At 35.4% G+C, this 21851-nt stretch overlaps 3 protein-coding genes across 7 annotated transcripts; 1 reads left to right on the top strand and 2 right to left on the bottom strand.

The window, feature by feature from the left end:
- Positions 1–294: 294 nt before the first annotated feature.
- LOC101212131 (DENN domain and WD repeat-containing protein SCD1) lies at positions 295–12838 on the bottom strand. Of its 4 annotated transcripts, none has more exons than XM_011652196.2 (31): positions 12395–12820; positions 12170–12263; positions 11809–12010; positions 11349–11490; positions 11086–11186; positions 10550–10613; positions 10269–10382; positions 9530–9750; positions 8365–8419; positions 8178–8261; positions 7773–7965; positions 7520–7649; positions 7313–7421; positions 7124–7199; positions 6932–7005; positions 6506–6556; positions 5634–5791; positions 5262–5309; positions 4379–4436; positions 4147–4230; positions 3719–3965; positions 3420–3619; positions 3243–3307; positions 3001–3124; positions 2588–2769; positions 2354–2425; positions 1864–2024; positions 1734–1775; positions 1349–1557; positions 856–966; positions 295–685 (listed from the first exon to the last, which is right to left on the bottom strand). In XM_011652196.2, the coding sequence occupies exons 1-30, from the start codon at positions 12566–12568 to the stop codon at positions 871–873; spliced, it is 3630 nt and encodes a 1209-aa protein (XP_011650498.1). In that variant the 5' UTR covers positions 12569–12820; the 3' UTR covers positions 295–685; positions 856–870. The 4 variants fall into 4 exon arrangements, 3 of the variants coding, with proteins under 3 accessions (XP_011650498.1, XP_011650495.1, XP_031743093.1); XM_011652193.2 differs by having other exon boundaries at positions 295–771; positions 12395–12817; XM_031887233.1 differs by having other exon boundaries at positions 295–771; positions 11349–11506; positions 12395–12443.
- A 1212-nt stretch (positions 12839–14050) lies between these two features.
- LOC101212372 (aspartyl protease APCB1) lies at positions 14051–20016 on the top strand. Of its 2 annotated transcripts, XM_031889092.1 has the most exons (10): positions 14051–14906; positions 15423–15540; positions 16413–16642; positions 16740–16979; positions 17726–17879; positions 18015–18094; positions 18733–18847; positions 18972–19044; positions 19508–19626; positions 19972–20016. In XM_031889092.1, the coding sequence occupies exons 1-9, from the start codon at positions 14317–14319 to the stop codon at positions 19618–19620; spliced, it is 1713 nt and encodes a 570-aa protein (XP_031744952.1). In that variant the 5' UTR covers positions 14051–14316; the 3' UTR covers positions 19621–19626; positions 19972–20016. The 2 variants fall into 2 exon arrangements, with proteins under 2 accessions (XP_031744952.1, XP_004137470.1); XM_004137422.3 differs by lacking the exon at positions 19972–20016 and having other exon boundaries at positions 14052–14906; positions 19508–19772.
- LOC101212620 (heavy metal-associated isoprenylated plant protein 7) lies at positions 19748–21162 on the bottom strand. The gene is made up of 3 exons (XM_011652206.2): positions 20623–21162; positions 20451–20532; positions 19748–20155 (listed from the first exon to the last, which is right to left on the bottom strand). The coding sequence occupies exons 1-3, from the start codon at positions 20632–20634 to the stop codon at positions 19875–19877; spliced, it is 375 nt and encodes a 124-aa protein (XP_011650508.1). The 5' UTR covers positions 20635–21162; the 3' UTR covers positions 19748–19874.
- Positions 21163–21851: the final 689 nt, after the last annotated feature.

A 21851-nucleotide genomic window follows, 5' to 3' on the forward strand; every position in this document is an offset into this window, starting at 1 on the left:
GTGGAAGTATCGATTAAAGTTTAATAAGTACTTCTACAGTAGAAAACTTTCGAACTTAGAAACTTAGTATAAGATATGGACAAATATGTTTTTGAACATTTAAGTGAATAGTTAATAGAAAAAACAAAGTGTGGAGGAAGTGGCAAAGGTGAAGATAGGTTTTGGGATTTATTTTGCTCATAGATGATGCCATTCTTCAACACCATTGTAAATCTTTTATTACTCAGTAAAAACTCCGAATGACCTCCCAGTGTCGAGTTATGAAAAGTATACAATATCTTTAGGGGTAAGAGGGGGAAGAATGTGCTATGCCAATGTATGTAGATTTTTATGAATTAGAGGTCTTAACACTTTTCTACAACAAACACACTAATTTGACATCAATAGCTACAAAAATTTGATTGAAACCTCACACTTGCACCTTCAAACACACCTATCTCTTATATACTTATGCTATATTCCAATATATGTAAGAATGAAAACAAATAAAATTTTGAACAAACAGACAAAGTAAATCTAAAATCCTTGATTTAATCAAGTTAGCCGTTAATTGCAAAAATCCACATCTGGCTACCCCAAAGAGAAAATCAATTAATATTGGGGCATTGATTCACTTTCCTCTGCATTCCACGAGGGTAGCTTCACCTTCTTGTAATGAGTACTCACTTTTCTGTACATTGCACCGCTGAAATATTACATCAACCAAGTATACCTTTTAGGTGAAACTAGCCAACTCTTTGAATCATATTTCCTCATGAATTGATGATGATGCTGCGGACGACAAATGGCATAGACCACTAAGGTTTTTGGAAACATTTTAAGAACGGAAAATTATAGCATAGGATTTGAACTCACAATGATAATGTTGCCTCAGATGTTGATTGTTGCTTCCCAGAGCCTTAGAAGGCCATTACGACCACCAGTGCATATTCGTTTCCTTTCGAGGTCTGAAGCTGCACATCGTACCTGGATCCATGCAATAGGTGCATTCAGATGAAAAACTTTTTTATAAAAAAAACATGGAAAACAAAATTGAAACAAGAGAGAACTAAAAAAGCAAGATCTCTGTGGACAAGAAAGATTGTTGAATAACGGTGAAAAGAATTTAACATTTGAATATTGCATGTAGTAGCTCTTTAGCTTTGTCTTCATTGGCCCAAGTAAAGAGAATCACTAGGCCAACTACTAATTTCGTTCTGTCTTCTCAATTTAAGTAAAGAGAAGATAAAAAACCGTCTCCCAGGATTGAATTAAAATGATACATTATAAAAAGAAATATATATATAACAAAAAGGCTGTCAAAAGAGTCCAAACCGCCTAAGAATTAAAAAAAAAAAGAACTTTATACCATGGCTGCAGTCTTTTGTGGGGTTCTGTATAGTTGCCACCCAGCCATTTTTGCACCCGTGTTAGGGAAGCCTCCGAGTCTCTCTTGTGGCCGATGGAAGAGAGACATAGAGTTATCTGCCGCTCCAATTCCTAACCAATGTTCCCCAGCACTGATTGACAGTATGGCAGCACTGTGAATGGTGACATTCTTCACACATCTAATACCCCCTACATATATAGCAAGAAAAGTTTGCATCACACTTTCACGCGATCAAGAAAATGAAAAAGCTCCATTGCAAGGAACGAAAGTTTATAGTTGACACTTGATGATGTGGGAGGAAAGTTAAATGAGTGAAAGACATCATATTATCAATAAATTTCAACATTTTATATAGATAATTTACCATCCTCGTTTTCCCAAAAACGGAGAAGTCCATCAGTTGAACCTGAAAGGAAACACGTAGCCATTATTTTAATTTTAAACTTCCATATACTTTAACTGCATTAGAAACGTGAAGAAGCCAAGTTAAATACCAGTTATTATTCCCTTATCCAGTGCAGAATACTCGACAGCCAAGATTGGGCCAGCATGGCATGCTAGAACAGCATCACATGTTCCTCGAGAAACAGACCACAATCTAGCGGTCCAATCGTCACTACCGGTAACTATGGTGTCTCCTACCATTCTTATTGAGCTGCATGGATGCCATATGTGTATTAGACTGACCGGCACATTAAAATATCCAAGGATGTGAAAATAGGAAGCCAAGAAAAATAAAAATTGTGATTTATACACTAGTGTGGCTGAAGACACTTGCCCTCTGTGTCTGGAGTGTTCTACTTGCTTATAAACTTAGATTCAGACAATTACTTATTCTTTAATTATTTTTATTTTCTAGCCTGCAAGTTAGTATTCGGGCCTTGGATTCCCTACATCTTGATCCTATAAATATTGGTTCCTTAAGGTTGTATGGATATTTTTTTCCAAATAAACTAAAACTACTGTCCATTTTACACCACTTACCGTATCCATTTTGTATGACCTAAAAGCTTGTGCATTTGCCGGCCAGCACGGATGTCCCAGATATTTGCTACTCTGAAATGCGAGTATCCAGTACATAGATAACAAGTCAGTGACCATGCAATCTCAAAATATTTTTATAGAACATATATCATTTTAGACAGTTTAACAGGATATCTCGGCCACCCTCTATATCAACATACACAAAAGAAACATAATTTCAGTAAATTGACATACGTATCTCTACCACCAGCAGCCAGTATTCCCGTAGAGTCGTCATATTCCATGCATAGAACTGCACTAGAGCAACGACCAACAGTTGCCACACAAGTATCAGTTCTGACATCCCACATTTTCACAGTTCCATCATGTGCAGCCGTAAGGACACGTTCACCTGATAGCATACGAACACAACTGACCTGCCAAAATCAACACATGACACATTCAGGCATTGCAGACTCCACTTAGTTAATAATATTGTTCTTCACAAGTTTATTCCTCCAAATATTTCAATGTTCCAGCCTAAAAAAAGACTGAAACAAGTTATTTTCTAAATCAACATACTACGACATATTTCATTCTAGCGTTTTAGTAATCTCTTGTATTAGAATTTTTTTAAAACTAAAAGTAAAATAGAAATAGAAAAACACCTGTGCATCGTGGCCTTTCAGCTCTTCTAGAAGCTGGGTTGTTTGCTTATCCCATACAATCACTGACTGATCATCAGACCCAGAAACTACTTTTACTCGATCAGAGTTAATCGCACGAACAGGTCTGTAGGCTTGCAAAAAATGGGTAAAGAGAGGGAATATAGTTAAAACTGAATAGTGAAAAGACTAAGCAAATCAAACTGATCCCTGAGAATGAAAATGTAAGAAGTTAGACAAAGTACCCTGTGTGACCCTTTAAAGTTGCTCGCAACTCAGAACCACGAAGACTTGGATCCCATATCTTGACCTGAGCAATTTTGAACAATATGATTCAACACTTCATAATTCATATGCCATACAAACTCTCTAGTACAAATGGTTTTCCCAAAGATGAGAAAAATGAGATATCAAGATTTTACCAAGCAGTCCGTGCTTCCACTAATGAAGAAACCTGCATCCTCACGGTCTCCCACCAAGTCCCACACCTCCCTTTTCGTAACACAATGAAGTGCCGTCACAGCTCCACTATGACCCCTAAGGACGCGAATATTGCTTTGAACCTTTTTCTGCCCGGCTGAGGATAAATCTTGTCGTGGAGGAGTACCGCTCTCACTTGTGGCTAAAAGCAAAAGGAAAAAACAAACAACACAAAATCTTTGATTGCACGATAATATTAATCCACAAAATCTTGATGAAAGCTACATATGAGACATCCCACCATCGGAAGACCAACGACCACTACGACCTAAGTTAATCCTTGCAGATGTATCCCTGCTGAACATGCTCTGAACCCAACTTCTTCCAACAACAGAAGCCTCAGCAGGTTGCTGATTCTGATCAGATCCATCTTTGGGGCGTGGAGATGGCAATGCATGAGCAGATATGGACTGAGACTTAACAGAAGAGAGCCCCCAATAACTAATGCGCAGCTGCTGGATATGGGATAAGAAACCTCGGAGCTTTATCTGAAAATCATTAAGTAGGATTGTAAATGAGAAAAAATGCGGTAATGCAAAACCAACCATCTTTAGAACTTTTCTTAATTGCAGTTGATGCAAACACTGAATGCATGTTGTGGCTGATGTGAACAGTTCTGGAATGCATTTGCACATTATGATGAATCAGATAAAATGATATTTGACTTACGAGTTGCTTGTATCCAATGCTGTTTTTCTCCGCAATTGTCTCAATCATGTACCAAGCATCAGTGTCAGGAAGCCCAAGCCCAGCCTTCCAAGTAGGCAATAAACTGAATTAAGTTTTTTTATTGTTTTCTGCGTGTGTGTGTGGTGGGATGGTATTCATTTCAAAATGAGTGATAAATCGCGTGAAGTGGCGTTTTGTTCACTCTCACACAAAATGTCAAGGTGAGGAGTACCATATGTGATGCCATAACAATTAGCTGTGCAGAAACCTGAGATGCATAATTGGCGCTTCTGCATTCAAAATAAAATTGAAAAAGAACAAGTTAGAGAACATCTGGGAGATGGTATGGAGATACAAATAACCAGTGCCCGTAGATGGTCTAGTATCAAGGAGCGCTTTTGAGATGATAGTTGGTTCTTTGAGAAGTTCGATGGAATAAGAACGAAGAGTATGAGCATGTTCAGAAAGTACAATGCCGAGTTGGAACTATGCAGAAATTCTATGATTAATGGTAACTTTACTAGGTCCAACCGAAGGGAATCCCTACATTGGACCTAGTAAATGGGTGGTGAAGTTCATGGGCTCCAGACTATCGAAGAAATCAAGAGCTGCATAAGACCATGTTCCTATCCTCTAAGAAATGGGATTTCATCTTGAGGACTCCATCCTTTTATGTTAATATTTGTGGACCCTGGAACAAGACTTTGTGAATTTCATGGAGTTCTGGTGAAAAACAAAGAACTCCTGGGTGGGTCTAAACTGCCTCATCAAAATTTGGGAAAAAATTGAAAGATCATTTGAAGGAATGAATTTTAAAGGAGGAGCCAGAAACATCACTAAAAATCAATACCAAAGAAGAATCTGACAGATTGGCACGAAAACATGGAAAACTTTGATGTGGCAAGTTAGCAACCATATGATGTCATCCCAAAAGATAAAGTCCTTATAAAAGTTTTTGAGAAACTTCAGGGAATGAAACCATTAATCGAATCAGAGGTTTAAAGTTCACCTAGCCGAAAATATTGTATAAAGCAGCAACATATACAAAATAATAAGAGAACAGCGAAGTAATAATTAATTCAGCACTTCCTTGCATAAACCATGTAAATCCTTACTTATTTGAAGACCGTTCCATCAAGTAATCAAAATAACCTTCCCAAAACCTGCAGAAAACCAAATATCAAGATTGAACCCACAGAAGTCCTGATAACAAATAAAATATTTCAAGGTAGGATGTACTCCGTGAATAAACCAGCTGAATACTGGTATGCTACTGAAAAAATCAAAGGAAAATTACAGATCTACAATGTCAAATATTGGTGCTTCAGAAAAAAAATCCAATGAAATTAAGCAATTTTCTTCAACTCAACATATGAAATAGGAATATTGTTACTGATAAATAAAAAAAAATTAGGAGAAATGTTAGAAAACTAGAAATCTGACTTAATGAGCAAAAAATACCACCAAAACTGGCAAGTAAATCTCACCTTAACTCCTCCCATATAGATAGAGAAATAAGATGGCGTTGGATGTAATCAGGAACATTATTGGGGTCTTTCTTGAACATTTCACCAGACACCTCAAGGGCATCCCTAATTGTCAATATATCATTTCGTGAAGTTGCACGACTGATTGCTGTTTTTAGCTGATCAGAAAAACAATTTTTATTTTTATTTTAAACAATAAATGTGAGGTAATTGAAAAGAGATAACTTCCAAACTCTTATTCAGCTGTACAATGCAAAAAGAAAATACAAATTCTATATGTTTTCTAAAACCATTTGCAACTGCAAGTTCAGGAATAGTTGGAATGGTTTTTGTAAACACTTGAAAATTTTATGTTTTATATACGTGCATACACTCTTCTTTAAAAAAATGCCCCAAAATTGACAACAAATAGCAACCAAAAATTGCTAATAGTTTTATGATACGGCTGCTTACCATCACCACAATTAGAGTGTTTTCGTTTAGCTTTTCTATAATTATTCTCTGTTGGGGTCATCGTTATGTAACCTCAACTTGTTAGCAGATTTTCCCCTCTGCTTTCTTTTGTATCTTTTCATGACGCCTAATGAAAAGTTCCTACCACTTTCTCAAGAGAATAAAATAAAATCAACCAAATTTCTGAGTCAATGAATCATTTTGCTTTTAGGAAAAGAAAAAAAGTTTAACTCATTAAAACAACCTTAATTCCCTTTCTTTTATTTAGAAACAGTGATAAAAACAGGCAATGTAAACAAACGAAATTGTTGAAATCAATTTTTACTCGTTTTTAATAATGAAGAAAAAATTGACATGACAAAAACAAATACATGTGCAAGAAGTTAGTTACTATAAATATGTCAAGTTGCATGACATACCAGTTCTTTCACAGCAATAAATTGTTCATCGGTTAACTGACAAAGCCATCCCTGAAAACACAAAACCAGTCAAAAGTTAACCCAATGCCATCTTGAGATGAACCTGTCAATGTCTCACACCAACTGCTACAATCTTAGGAAAGTAAAGGCCACACAGTTTTATTTATGATTTTAACTTCCTTAACCATTTTCTGTAGGTTTTGGATTGGAATTGGAAGTGTCACATTCTCATTGTTTTGTTTTATTCTTTTCCTAAAATTGTTAATTTTCTCAAACTATGCATTAAAAACCTGATGTGGATCAGAGATCTGAATTTGAGGGAAAGAGAAACAGAAAAGGTAATGAAAATGATACTGAGAGAAACGATCGTAAAATGGGAGTTTGAGCATGAATGACCAACTCTTATTAATCCCACGAGCTACTTACTGTATTTATATGCTCACTAATGCACTCAACAAACCCACTACCACCAATTCCCTCTGCATCAGACTCAATCAAAGCTGCAAAAAGAAAATCATAAATTTTTTTAATTAAAAAATTAAACGTATTTTACAACAAACAGAGACAAATACCTTCTCTAATCAATAAACCAGCAATAAGTCTATAGAAAAAAGTTACCAAGAATAGTGCCATATTCAAAAGAAGAAAGAGGATCATCAGTTGCACCCAGTTTCAGAAGGCGTAGCCAGAGACCCTAACCAATAGGAAATACTAATTAATACATAGAAGCCTGAAATCAATACTGTCTATGACTCTAACAGAAGCACATTTAGAAGAAAATATTGCAATACTCGGTAAAATAATGACCTGTAGCTTGACTTTAATGTCCAAAACCATGCGATCTCTTTCGGCCTGTCTCTCCATTGGACTGAGGCTTTCTGCTTTCAGATCCTTGCCCGTCGATATAGAAGGTGAACTGATTGCAGAAAGAAAAATCAAAGATTAATGGACAAGTTTGACAGCTAATTCATGGCTCTGCAGAGTAATTACAGGATTTTGAAAGTAAATCCATACTTAGGATTATGTTTTCCAGAGTATTCAAAAGCTCCACTAGCTGCTGCTAGAATTTGTTTTCTCTTTTCTTCCTGCTCCTCAGTTCTAATGTTTGAAGGAAATCTATCATAAGTGTACTTGGCACCAGAACCTCCAAAGAAAATTGGGAAGAAAAACCGACATCTCAGCACCCATCGAAGGTTTCAAGAAATACTGTACGCATGTTCAGTAATTATGCGGACACCATTCAATTTGAAATTGATATGTTCTTTACCTGATGTTCCCAAATCAGGGTCAGAGATTGTTATGATCTCAGGTTCAACCAATGGCGGAAGAATTGAAAGAGGATTTTGACCCCTCCCAATTGCATCTTGTAACTTGTCAAGAATATTATTATTACTTTCATCAGAACCTATGCATCTCTCTAGATAGTCTAGAAATCCTTGGGACTCCAGGAATTGAGTTATCTGAAAACACAACAAAAGTATTGGGGTGTAATTTGTGAACCCAAACATTAGGGGAAACAAAGAGAACTTTCTAGGAAAATACTGTTCCATTTGCAGAAGCAATAAGATAGTATCACATAAACTATCTATATGAAGATAAATCAGTTTCATTAATAATTCAAAAGTTAAGTACACAGAGGATGATGTGCAAGGTATTAATTAGATGGCATTACCATGGGATCTTCTGGTTGATTAGTCGATCGTGAACGCTTCTTCAAGAATGCTTGTGTATTGAAGACATCAGTCGCATTGCTTTCCTGATTAACAATTTTCATTGAAGAAAAATTGTAGTAAATTATGATGCCAAACCCCTATTGTAAATGTTTGTGAGAGAAAGATAAGAGAGAGAGAACTACATACTACAAAATTGCGATAGCCACTTAAGAGTGATGCAAAGAATTTTAAAAATATCAACCTGCATGAAGGATGGAAAAAATATTATAACATCTATTGGAAAATATAGACAAAGAAAGAACACAAGATCTACGTAGAAACCCTAGTACAGAGAGAAAAACCACGGTACATATGTCTCTTATTATTTTCTGATAATCATAAAGGTACAAAAGGGAGAAAATTTATAAGCAACACAAGCCTAGTTAAAAGAATAAAAAATTAGGACAAAGTAAATCTTAACTACTCATGGCCCTTCGTCAAGGCCTAAGCTCACTATTTCTAACAATATCAACCTGCACATATCATGTTAAATTTTAGAAATCACACTTGAGATAAAAGTCTACTTCATGTGCTTATGCCCTGAAAACATTTCTTGCATAGATATCATAGAGATCCAAGACTGACGCCATCATCCAAACATATCATTATCATATACATGGCAGACTGACTACTGCAGAAGCACATATGCCAATAAGTGATACTAGTTTCTGAAATGTCACTTCTATAAATAATCTCAGGTCCATTCATAAGCACATTCATACTTATGATGATAGCCAAATCAATGCAGACAGGTGATAACAATCAACAAACATGCCGAATGAATTTGAGTGATGAAAAAGCTTAAACGGTAAACCATTATCATTTCAGATCTCCAATTTTGGATAATGAAGAAAAGTAGCACAATTCATAACTTTACTAAGTGAAACTACTTTTTACTACCGAGAAAAAAACTTTAAATTAGAAAAGGAACTATAAGGATATACATGGTGTCCCAAATTAAAAAACTTAAAACTTGTGAAAAATGTTCAGATGGAGCAAGGTGTATTAAAAAAAATATGCCATACTTGTTACACAGTCTTGAGCTTCAGTTCGATATTTAAGAAACAATAAAAGTAAAACTAAGATCCAGAGTCCCCAACAAGTATCCGAAGTTCTACACAACAATCACAACAGACAAAACCTAAAACTATAGACCACAAAAATAAGTATTACAGAGGAGCAATATAAATATTAAGAACGAGTACATGAAAAATTACATAGAAGTCGTTCAAATGCAAGTAAACTTTTAAAAAAAGAAGGGAAAAAAATCAGTAGGAGAGCTAAAAGTATAAGCCATGCACCAAATTATCACCTAAGCTGAAGGTCTTGGTTTTCTCCCCAAGGCTTGCTGCTACCTCTAGGGTACTGCTCAGATGCGCTACGCAAATCAGATCTCATTTGATCTATGCTAACAACATTGGGATATAATAACTTCATCAGCTCACTACGCAAAGATCCAAGTTCTGGTTCTGGAATAGGTGGTATATCCTCAGTAGTTGTGATACAATTATACTCAAGATCCACTACAACAACCTAGGTTTCAAAATGAGCAAAAACATTTAGCTTTATTTCACTACATAACTCCATGATAAAAACATCAAATTTTCATAAAATATCCTATGTTTCAGCTCAAACAAAAATATTTGAAGGAAGAAAAAAAAAGGCAATAAGTAACAGTATTGCAGGAAGCACAAACCAACAAATCTAGTTCGCAATGTCTTGTTATTGAGTCCCTGTTGTGATTAAATACAGTTGGAGTGGATTCTTGAAAGCTCTAGGGTGAACGCAAGTTGAAGGCAAAACACACTAAAGAAGTAATTTCTGACTGACCGAGCTAATCACAATTTCAAAGTAAATGATCTAGGTCTTCCTCTGCCCTCCAACGGGGAACACATGCCAAATATGTGGTTGAGTACATGCACGGCAATACATTCTAATATAGCCATGGCCCATGATAAACATTGTTTCTACTGGAATTTCATTTTATTTTATAAATTTTAAAAAGGAAAAAAAAACATTAAAATACGTATTAAAAAAATCAAATTACTTACACCATCCATTGCCAGATAAGATGTATCAACACCTGAATGAAGACCCATCATATATGGTGTGGGAGCATCAATATAGTCTACTCCACTGAAAAAGAGTAACGGAATGTAGACATGCTTCAGGACAACATAGAAAGCTTGGGTTAGAATCTATAATAAAGAAGCAGAAAAATATGCACAAAAAACAGACTCACAAATATTACACCAAAAATGTGGAGTTACAAACATTTTCAATTAAAAAAAATTAATAATAATAATATGAAATTTTAAAGAAACTGACTGACCTGCCATCTAAATGGATATATTAAATGACAAATGGCTTCTGATACAAGAGTTAGGAGCGAATACCTGCAAAAAGAAGAACAAAAGCATGAAGGAAAATGTGTTATCACATACTAATAAAATGACAATTATCAATTTGGAAAGTTGGAATTGTCACTTACAGAATCGTACAAGACTATGTATGACAGAGAGCAAGCAATCAAGTCAAAATGACCAATTAAACCAAATTGTTGAACAAGAGTCTGACTAGTACTAGGAGAGAATGGCACATTAAAGGACGGGGACTAAAAATAACAAAGACAACTAAAAAAACATTTGTTCTTTAAGATTACTAGAAACCCTGAATTCTGAAGTATTTGGTTGAATCGTACATTGACTCTCCTACACTTTAAACAATCAGATGAGAATTCCAGTAAATGAATAAATATATGTGCATATATAATGGGAAAAAAATCCAAATTAATCATCAAACAAATGAATAAGATAATTGTGGTGTGACAAATATCAATTCAAAAAGTCTGTAGTAACCGAGAGATACTTGTTCGATCGAAGAAGAATCCTCCTCTCCAGCAAGACAGCAGTGAAGAGTTTGATTACGTTTTCCAAATCTAAGCACTGCGTAAGCGGCTGAAACGAAATCTGCATTCCCCATAAAGAGGAATGATCATTAGATGAGAAGACAAATCAACATTTCACTTTCTGAATAACATTGTCGGCAAGGTACATCAGCGCTTAGTCAGCTTTCAAAAAAGTATTGTTTACATAATTAAAAAAATGATAAATAAATAAAAACTAACTTACATCAGCATAGGGAAGCCCATCCTTGGACGGAGCCTGAACGGAAAGAAGGCAATTCTCAATGCCAAACAAAATCCGATCCTTCCCAGGAGTAGACAGTGGTACATTGGAGACTATGTGTGCTATGATATCCCACAGAGGCTTGCTGAAATGTTGAAGAGCTGAGAATATAAGCAGCTAAGGAAAAAATTCCATTGAAATTCAAATTCTAGGCTAATTGATTTTTGTAACGTGATTACTTATTACTTTAGGCCAGTTGAATAAACTTTTTCGATAGCCTTGAAGGTTGAGTTAATTTCTCATCGCCCTTCTACTATATCTTTCTTCCTTCTAGATACAAATTTGTTAAATAAATCTACTCGTGTCTATGAAATCAGATTTATATTTCACGATGTGGTACCAAAATCAGCTGCCACACACATAAATATGAAGTAAGGAAGAGAGCATCTAATTATGTACTGACCTACTTCCACTGCTGGAGAAGCACAATGCAAACAGTTCCTCCAATGCATCTTTAAGTACACGGAAGCTGGGTGAACGCGAAACAATACAGATACATTTATCAGCATAAGAATTCGGTGGAATGCGATAAGCTTCGGCAATGTCCTCACTAACAGGGTCTCTAAAAGCAATGCAACTGACATAAATTTTTGACCCATCGCCCTCTGCATTATAATTTCCACAATATCAGTGAGTGAAGATACACAGATGCCACACCTAATAACTACATTCCATTCAAATATAACATACATCCACATAGCCAATCCCAATCATCTTCGAATCACGAATGCTGAAAGAAATTCAAAGTTAAGCACCAATCATACCCGTCAAAACAATCGGATAACTCCGCGGAAAAGTGCTGGCGTCGCTGGAATCATATCCCGATGAAAAAAACTCAACCCCAGCTGGTAAAACACACTGCAGGCAAAATGCGATCCACAAGCAGGCAACTCCGGTTAATCAATCGGTAGAGAAATTCGACACCTCTAAACTAGAAAAACAGAAAAAATATGGTTGAAAGTGGATAGAGTTTCTGTATTGGAAGTCACCGTTGGGAGCTGAGGTGGTGGAGGAGGACAACGAGAATTGTTGGAAGGAGGATACTGGTCGAGAAGAGATGGTAAATACAAGTAACCAAATCCATGAAATCCCTTGTTTCCATCTAGAGTACGAATCTCGGGCCCGATCCCACAAACCACGAAATACTCAAAGATCCGAGCCATTCAACACCGATGGCCGATTAAATCGTGTCCGTGATTGATTCTAGAGAGGGAATCGAGGAGTTGCAGCTGATCTTGAAGGTGGAATCCAACTCAGAATGTGGAATTGATGGAAGGAGAGATGAGTAGAATCATACGGAGTAGAAATGGAGGGGAAGACGAAGAACTACTCTGTAGTCCGTCCTGGAATGACGCGCGATTAGATTTTCCAAACCGGAAAATGTATATACGTGGCCGGTTGCCGGTTATCCCGTTTAACATTAACCATCGCAGAATTATTGATGATTACTTTTCTCTTTTCTTTGAAAGAGGAAAAATGGAAACTGTTTTCTTCAACTCCTACTGTCCTACAATTAATTTTGGTTTTTAGATAGTTATTACACGTAGGAAATTGCTCAAATAGTCTCTCAAATTGTTCTAAAATATGTTTTCTAATCTTCAATTTTAATATTTTATTTTACATTTTAAAACATGTTGTGTTTAAAAAAATATTAATCCCGCTGAAATGTTTGACATACATCCACATGGTGGATCTTAATGGTTTCGAAATTGACTCAAGAGAGGCTTTGTGCTAAATGCAGCACACCCCTCGTCCTCATCACTCTGTGGTATCCTCCAACTTTAGGTTGTTGGAAGCTCAACATGAATACAATTTGGTCAGGTGCAATAGATTAGTATTGATTTTGATACATTATTTGAAACCATTAACGGAAACGGAAGGGTACACAAAAGGATTGAGTTTTAAATTTGCTAAAAGTGGAAGCATAGTTAGAAGGTCAGTGACTTGTGTTGAGCAATATCGCATATGAGACTAACTCTGATTGTGAAGTTGAAACAAATGCACCTGATGCAATCAATCTATTTAAAAACAATAAGTTATCACTAGTGAAAATTCGGGTTTCCATTGAATATATATTTTTTAATGTAACGTATGTTATGAAACAATAACAAAATTGAGCATGTTACCACACATTTTTCTTTATCTCAAAGTTGTTAGTTGATATATTTTATTTTCCTAACAATATCACCCATGATAAAGATGTAATTAATAAGTTGGAGGTGGGCGTTTGCTCGGCTACAAAGAAAAACACATTAAACTATAGTCGCTTACTTTAAACTTTACGAAATAAATAATTTGTAATTACATTTCATTATTTGAAATTTGTAAACTCCAAGAAACTGAACCAAGTAAAACATTACCCACAAAATCAATTAATCCATTACCGTATTAAAATTATTTTATGTTTAGAATATCTCTCAAAACAATTCAATTCCACGTCAACAGACCTATTCTTACAATCATACCCTATTTAACTTTTAATCTTGCTATAAAAATGCTAAAGCAAACATAGATCATGTAATACTCAATCAAATTTTCATTACAAGAAACAATTTAATTTCTCAATAAAAGTAAAAATAAAAGAAAGGAGGGAAAAGTTGTAATGATTCAAACTCATCAAAAAGTGATAAAAGAAAATGACCCCTTTTTTCCTTTGGTGCTTTCCCTCGCGTTTTCTACATGAAGATCGTAGAAAGGGCCCGCAGTGACCCTGATCTTGACTCTGTTCAACCTACAAGCTTTGGAATATCCTTCCAGTTCCCACTGTGGACTTTCCCCAATCCCAATCCATTGATTTGTTCCTAATTTGACTTTGAGAACTTAAAAAATGGAGACTCCATCCAAGTAACAAGCAGATTCCACAATCGCACCTCTCTCATCTTCAACTTCTGTACATCCTCGGTGGTTGAAGATGGACTCTGATAAGATTAAAGGGGTCGTCGTAATCACTCTTCCGCCGCCGGACAATCCCTCATTAGGTAAATCCGTTACTGCTTTTACTCTCACCGATGACTTCCCCGAACCTCCTGGTGAGTCCGTTGCAGTTGATCAAGAAGTACAACAACCCAACAATGACCATTTGACTCTCCCACCGAATCTCCCGATTCAAGCCCCTTTGAGTCAGCGAAGTATCCCTTTGTCGAGGGAGCTTTTTGCTGGTACTCCTAGGAAGCTTGTTTTCGTATTAGGCATTGCTCTCGCTGCTGTTTATCTTTATGCTTCTAATTTTCCGGAGACCATTCGGGAGCTTCGTCGTTCTGAGAGGAACGATGATGATCGCCCTTCATCCTTTTTGTTTCCCCTTTATTTCCAATCGGAGTTGGGTGATAGTAGTGATTTCCAGCTTAAGTTGGGAAGGACTGTTCGTGTAAATAAGGATGATCTGGGTGTAAGATTTAATGATGTACTTGGAGTTCCGAAGCCTAGCAAATTGATTTCTGCCTCTTTAAAATCTGATTCATCAGCCGTATTTCCTGTGCGGGGAGATATCTATCCAGATGGGTATGTTTTTTCTTGTCTTCTTCACTTATTTACTTTATGTTCGGTGATGAGTACGTCAGTCGTCACCCATTCCAAGATATTGCTGTGAACTTTTTAGCTTAAAGTAGTTGAACACAAATACTTTTTGAAAGCTTCTTTTTATCGGAAGATCAAGAAGAATGAAGGTACTTTAGCAGGGGAAGAATAGACGGCTAGAAAAATAAATATTCGTAGTCCTTGCAGCAAAGCTGATGTTTCATCGTTAAAGACCTCGGCTCATACCAAAAGTCAAACTTTTAAATTGACTTGAAAATGATGATGTGGGTTACTTAATGCCACTTTTGAATGACCAAGAAATCATGTAGCACAACTGAACAAGCCACATACAGATATGATTATACCATTTCTGACTGTAAATTAGGATTCTCAAGTTTACGCATCTGAATTCTGGTCATTTTGTGTCGATAGCATACAGTGTTTGTCATGATCTTGGAGATGCCTTTATTTACACTAACATGGATTTTCACCAACATATAGATTGTATTATACATACATAATGGTTGGAGAGCCACCAAGACCTTACTTCCTCGACATTGATACTGGGAGTGACCTGACATGGGTTCAATGTGACGCTCCTTGCAGCAGTTGTGGCAAGGTAATCTTCCAATGTTATTGAGGAATTTATGCTCTTGTACAACTTAATTAATTTGCTATTATTTTGGTTGCGTTTTTATTTCTTTTAAAGCCATTTGGTCGGGTGTTTTTCTTCAACTTGTATATTATCTAAAATTCAATTTATCAAGTCACTGTTGCTGCCTTTTCTTACAACATTCTTCTTTCAAATGGAATGTTACCTAGTTCTTGAATGGGGATTATTTCGTGTGTGAACAATCCAACTTTTTTACCATACTTTCTTGGTAGTGCCGTACATTTCGTGACAGTGATGACAAGTGTTTTTCAAGTGAGATCTATTGAGGACATTCACATAATTACAGTTGCACCTGCTTTGGGTATATCATTGTAATCTGACAGGTTGAAAGAACTTCCTGGTTTAAGGTTACTTTTTTTGATTCAAATGAATAATGGAACCATGTTTGCTGGTCTTCAATGGAAATATCTTGGCGTCGTAGTTTGATCATATTTCAGAATGTTAGGGAAGGCGAAGCTAAAGGAAGGAGAAGACAAATAATCTCACATTAGGAAATTAAAAACTTTTAGTAGGTTGACACCAGCTGAAGCAACTTGAATGGATAGTCTTTATTTATTTATTTATATTTTTTATTTCCATTTAGAAGATTCGAAGAGACTGGACAATGTAATACGTATGGAGTTATAAACAAACATACTATCGTTGACAAATGAATTATATACATACCTGGTCCCACCTTTGATTTTCTTTTCTTACGAGCACAATGCACTTTGCAGTAAATTTTTATTGCAACGTTTTATTGAGTAATCAACCACTGTAGATTACACGACATTTTTGTTGTCAAACAAAACATTAATCTAATGATATAGTTTATGTAGGGAAGAAGTCCATTATACAAGCCAAGAAGAGAGAACGTTGTATCTTTCAAGGACTCTTTGTGCATGGAAGTTCAAAGAAATTATGATGGCGATCAGTGTGCAGCCTGCCAACAGTGTAACTACGAGGTTCAATATGCCGACCAGAGCTCCTCTCTGGGGGTTCTTGTTAAAGATGAGTTTACTTTAAGGTTTTCCAATGGATCATTGACTAAGTTAAATGCCATTTTCGGGTATAATATTTTCTCCTTATACCTCTGTTGTATAGATTATCCAAGTTCTAGTTTTAGTGTCAATATTATAAAATTCTCTTATTTATTTGATTACAAGGTGTGCTTATGATCAGCAAGGCTTGCTATTGAACACTTTGTCGAAGACTGATGGCATTCTAGGACTAAGCAGGGCTAAAGTTAGCTTACCTTCCCAGTTGGCCAGTCGAGGAATCATAAACAATGTGGTAGGTCACTGTCTTACCGGTGATCCAGCAGGTGGTGGATATTTGTTTTTAGGTGATGATTTTGTGCCACAGTGGGGGATGGCATGGGTTGCCATGCTTGACAGCCCTTCCATGTGAGTATGAATTACACCTGTTATGGGTGTAAATTTGTCTTACACAAGAAGATTCTTCTTCCAACTAGTTTTTTAAAGATGAAATAAAAAATGAAGAGCAGAACCTATAATCGAATTTGGATCTCAACATAGATGCTCATAAGCTTCCTAATTTTAGTACCATAAATATATCTATACTTACCTTTCTGCGGAAAAAAATAAAAGAAATAAAGAAAAAAGAAAAAGAAGCAAATGGAGTACCAATAATTTGTTGGTTGTCTTGTATCAAATCAACTCTGCAGTGTACATTTTCTAACGAGAGACTGAGCTTTGAAAACAAACGAAAGAATATAAAAGAGCATTGAAAAAGATACTCTATTAAAAGGAACCCAGACCAAAAAAAAAAAAAAAAACTAACCGGACAAAAAGGGCCTTTAGTCCAAACAATGACAACCTACCTTGTAGTTATAGTTATGAAAGAGCCTTAACAATTAAAATCCACAGATGGACATTAAACTCAATGATAGTTCAGTTCTGTCGACTCCTCTTAAAGTTCTCATACTTCTCTCTAGCCAAATGCCCCATAAAACAGTGGAAAGGTAAGCATACCATAGAGTAATACGCTCTTCTCACGAATGCTGCCAATCAAACATGACATAGTTCTCTGCTAAAGAGTTCTGCTGTGTGCATTAATTCAATGTACTGTGTGGCATTTACTTGTGCTCCATTGTCATAGGTCTTTAACTGCTTCAATTTTATAATTCCAGAGATTTTTATCAAACAAAGGTCGTGAGAATAGATTATGGAAGCATCCCACTGAGTCTTGATACTTGGGGAAGCAGCCGGGAACAAGTAGTTTTTGATAGTGGCAGCTCATACACTTACTTCACAAAAGAAGCATATTACCAATTGGTTGCAAATGTAAGTTTCAAGATATAGTAGCCTATTGTAACCTGAAGGCCGAAGGGATCTTCTTTCTTGTTTCTTCATTTTTTTTTCTTTTTTTCTTTTTTTTTTGTTTTAATATGCTGATTATGTATTTCGATTCCTCTGTAGCTTGAAGAAGTGTCAGCGTTTGGGCTTATTCTTCAAGATTCATCAGATACCATTTGTTGGAAAACTGAACAATCTATCAGGTATAAGAAAGATAGAATTCTTAAGAACCCTCTGAGTCATCAGAAGATATTCTTGAACCATCTGCATCCTCAATATGAATAACATTTACTTATTGAAAGTAGAGACGAAGAATGAACACAATTTAAACATAATTTTATGTGGAAACCTTAGTATAGGGAGAAAAATTGCGGTGCAGACAATTTGATTATTTCTAATATTCATAAAGGTACAAAGGGGAAGTATTTATAGGCAACACGAGCCTAATTAACAAAATAAAAAATAGGGCAAAGACAATTACGTAACTACCCTTGGGCTTTCAACATGACCCAAGTCCATTACTTCTAACACTTCTTACAAATTTCTCTTACAGATCTACTCACAAGTGATTAATTATTTAATCAAAATGGAATACTTGTTGTGACTAGAAAACTTTGCTTATTTTCTTCTGTTTTTAAAACACCTTGATGAATAATGATGATGGGGGAGAAATAAAGGAAAACCTGGCTAAAAGTTTCTAGCTTAAAAAAGATTATAGAAATTCTTGGTAGTACGAAACATTTCCTTAACCACGTAAAAATTTGCTCTACTTCAATAGTTCCAGTCTCAATGGCAACTCTCCATTATTGCTAGATCCTAAGTTTCACATGAACTCCTGCAGATCTGTTAAAGACGTCAAGCATTTCTTCAAACCTCTAACGCTTCAGTTCGGGAGCAGATTTTGGCTTGTGTCCACGAAACTTGTGATTCTTCCAGAGAATTATTTATTGATCAATGTAGGTCTTAATTTATTTCCTTTAGAAAAAGTATAGATATTTCTCCTGCTGTCGTTTCCATGTTTTTTGATTTTATTTGCGTTTATAAATATTGTGGAATAAATAAGTACTCCATGTTCTGCAGAAAGAAGGAAATGTATGCTTGGGAATTCTCGATGGAAGCCAGGTACATGATGGGTCCACAATCATTCTTGGAGGTAAAAACTATTTATAGAGTTCGTGTTTTATGCTACCTCATGGACTTGCATTATAACCTTATGCTTCGTGATAATGAGAATTTTTATATATTTCTATCTTTCGTTTTACAATAAGGAATTTTCATGTATTTTTATGCTCTGGCCTCTGGTTAAGCTCTATCACGTCAACATACTTTTAATATCCCTCATGGTTAACAGAAACATTAATCTTAAATGGCATTGGAGGATTCCTTTGAGTTTTTCAGCATTGTAAGAGCCTGTTTGGAATGACTTGGTTAAGTTTAAAGAAAAAAAGTGTTTCTAAGTGCAAATAAGTTTTTAAGCATTTAGAAAATCAATCGAAATAGGTTCTAGGTGTGATTGTGGTGCAAATTTTCCTGGTTCGAAATTACTGATGTTTGCAACTCAAACATCATTTTAAACTTTCTTCAAACTCATTATTTTTCATTGTTTTATCTTTCAGACAATGCATTGCGTGGGAAATTGGTCGTGTATGACAACGTGAATCAGAGAATTGGATGGACTTCATCCGACTGTCACAATCCAAGAAAAATTAAACACCTCCCACTATTTTGATACACTGTCAGTCTACAGATAAACTACTTAGTAATTACTACGTGATATGCCTTGATTGTTCTGTCTATAAATATAAATAGCTTATTTGTGAATAAAATAATAGAAGTGTAAGCACTGGACTTCAAAATTCCAACATGATCAACTGTAGGTTCTCTTTTGGTCTCTAAGTAAACAACTAAATCCATACAACTTTATGAAGTAATTTGCATGTATGACAGAAAAATGGTAAAATAGTTTGAAAGATGAAGAAGAATTTATGTTATAGGAGAAGCTAAGTCTTCCTGTTCTTTTGTGTCACCTTCATGCTTACAACAAGTTTCAACTTGGTCATAGTTTGATTGGCATTTCCAGGCATTGATGATCAAGGGCCCTTGGATACCATTGTTTTCATTGAAGGTATCACACTCTTGAATCTCCAATATCTCTACTCTGCGGTTGGTTTTCTTTCTTATTTTGATTGCTATATCTTGAGGGCTAAACTTCCCACAAACGCTTACCCTGCACTGCTTTTGTTCTATCAAATGGGTCTCCAACTCTATCAAGGTGACAAGAAGTTACATGTCACAGGTTACCAAGTAGAATCAATTGAAGAGAGCAAGTCTAACTCAAAACTAAAGGATTGAGAGAGACAGAGATGCGAAATTATTTATTCTGACTTCCTCAATATGACTGTCTTTTTCTAAACTCTAACCATTAGTTTCATGGTAAAAAAATAGAATTTAATTACTCTCTGATTTTGAATGGTTTGAAATAGTCAGCCATATTGTTTTAGCAGCCCCCTTAAATAATTTCTCTATAGAGAATGAAACAGAGAAAGAAAGAGATTTCACCTTTTATACTGAGAATAGCCCTTCTTACTTTCCTGTAACATCCATTGCAGTCCATGTGAATTCTCAAAACCATGCAGAAAAACTGCCATAGTTGTCAAGGGAAAACAGTTCATTAATACCAATGAAGCTTCGAAGGAGAAGAAGAATGGAGAGTTGGTGAGGTTGAACTTGCCTTTCCTGTCATTAAAACACTGTCCAAAACAAAACCTTTCTCCCTGAATGATGCTTAAACACGTAAACAGAGAGAAAACTGATGTGGTTTTTCACAGAACTTGAAAGGGATGGACTTGAAAATCTAGGTTTAACGACGGTATTGATTGGTGAGAGAATAAAAATAAAAATAATAATAATATTGTTATTATTAATATTTGGAACCTGATTCTGCACTGTGGTTTGTAGGTTGTTCATTATATTCTTGGCTTCTTCACTTTGTTTCTCCTTTTCATTCTCTTTTTCGTATAGAGAAAAAGAAGGCATCCTTTCTTAAACCAGATAGTCATTCTTCTTCTCATCATAAGGCCATAATTCTTCATCAAAATTTTAGCAGAGCAAGCAATGACAAGGCAACAACCATATAGAAAACCTTTTTTTTTCCCTTTTATATTAAGGAATATTCCAAACTACTCTCAGGTTTAATTATTAGTGCATTTGGTTCCAGGGTTAGCCTTGTCTAATTTATAATTAAAAACGTGAACTTAGGTATGATTTGTTCTAAGTTACGGATTCGTGAATCCACTAGAGACACTAATGTAATCGTATAAACTAAATATATACCATAAAATTAAGTCTAATAAGTTAATAAAGGCATCAATTATAGTAAGGTCGATGATTGGATTCTCTTCTCACGAGTCATATACTCAACTTTAACGTTATTGTATCTTTTTACTTCAACCTCTAAAAATTCAAACTAAATAAAGTAGATGAAGTCGAGAGATAAACTATATCCAAAAGTCTAAATTGTAAACTCCTTATGCCTAACTTCATTAAACAAAACTAAAGATAATTTGATGTGATATGCTAAATATTCACTTCTCTAAGTTCAACAATGTTGAGGTAGCATTTTGTGCATCGACTTGATTTTTAAGATAAACCAACATTTTAATCCGTTGAGTTATATTTAAGTTGACATATTAGATAAGACTTAGTTTTCGTATTTAAATAAAATACGTGGTTATTAACGACGATAACGTGACTTTTGTATGTTGTATCATCTTCCTCAATTTTCTCTAATTATAAAAGGCATACAATTCAAGTATTTTCAAGGTACAAGATTAATTACATTAAATGTCTTAGACACCCATTACTGACTTTTTAAAAGCAAAATACGTCCTAAATGTCAACTTTATAATACTGCTTGCTAAGAAAAATAAATATTGAAAAGAACTAATAAGTTAGAGGGCA

The sequence above is a fragment of the Cucumis sativus genome, chromosome 1 (genome assembly GCF_000004075.3).
Source record: "Cucumis sativus cultivar 9930 chromosome 1, Cucumber_9930_V3, whole genome shotgun sequence".
NCBI classification, from domain to species: Eukaryota; Viridiplantae; Streptophyta; class Magnoliopsida; order Cucurbitales; family Cucurbitaceae; genus Cucumis; species Cucumis sativus.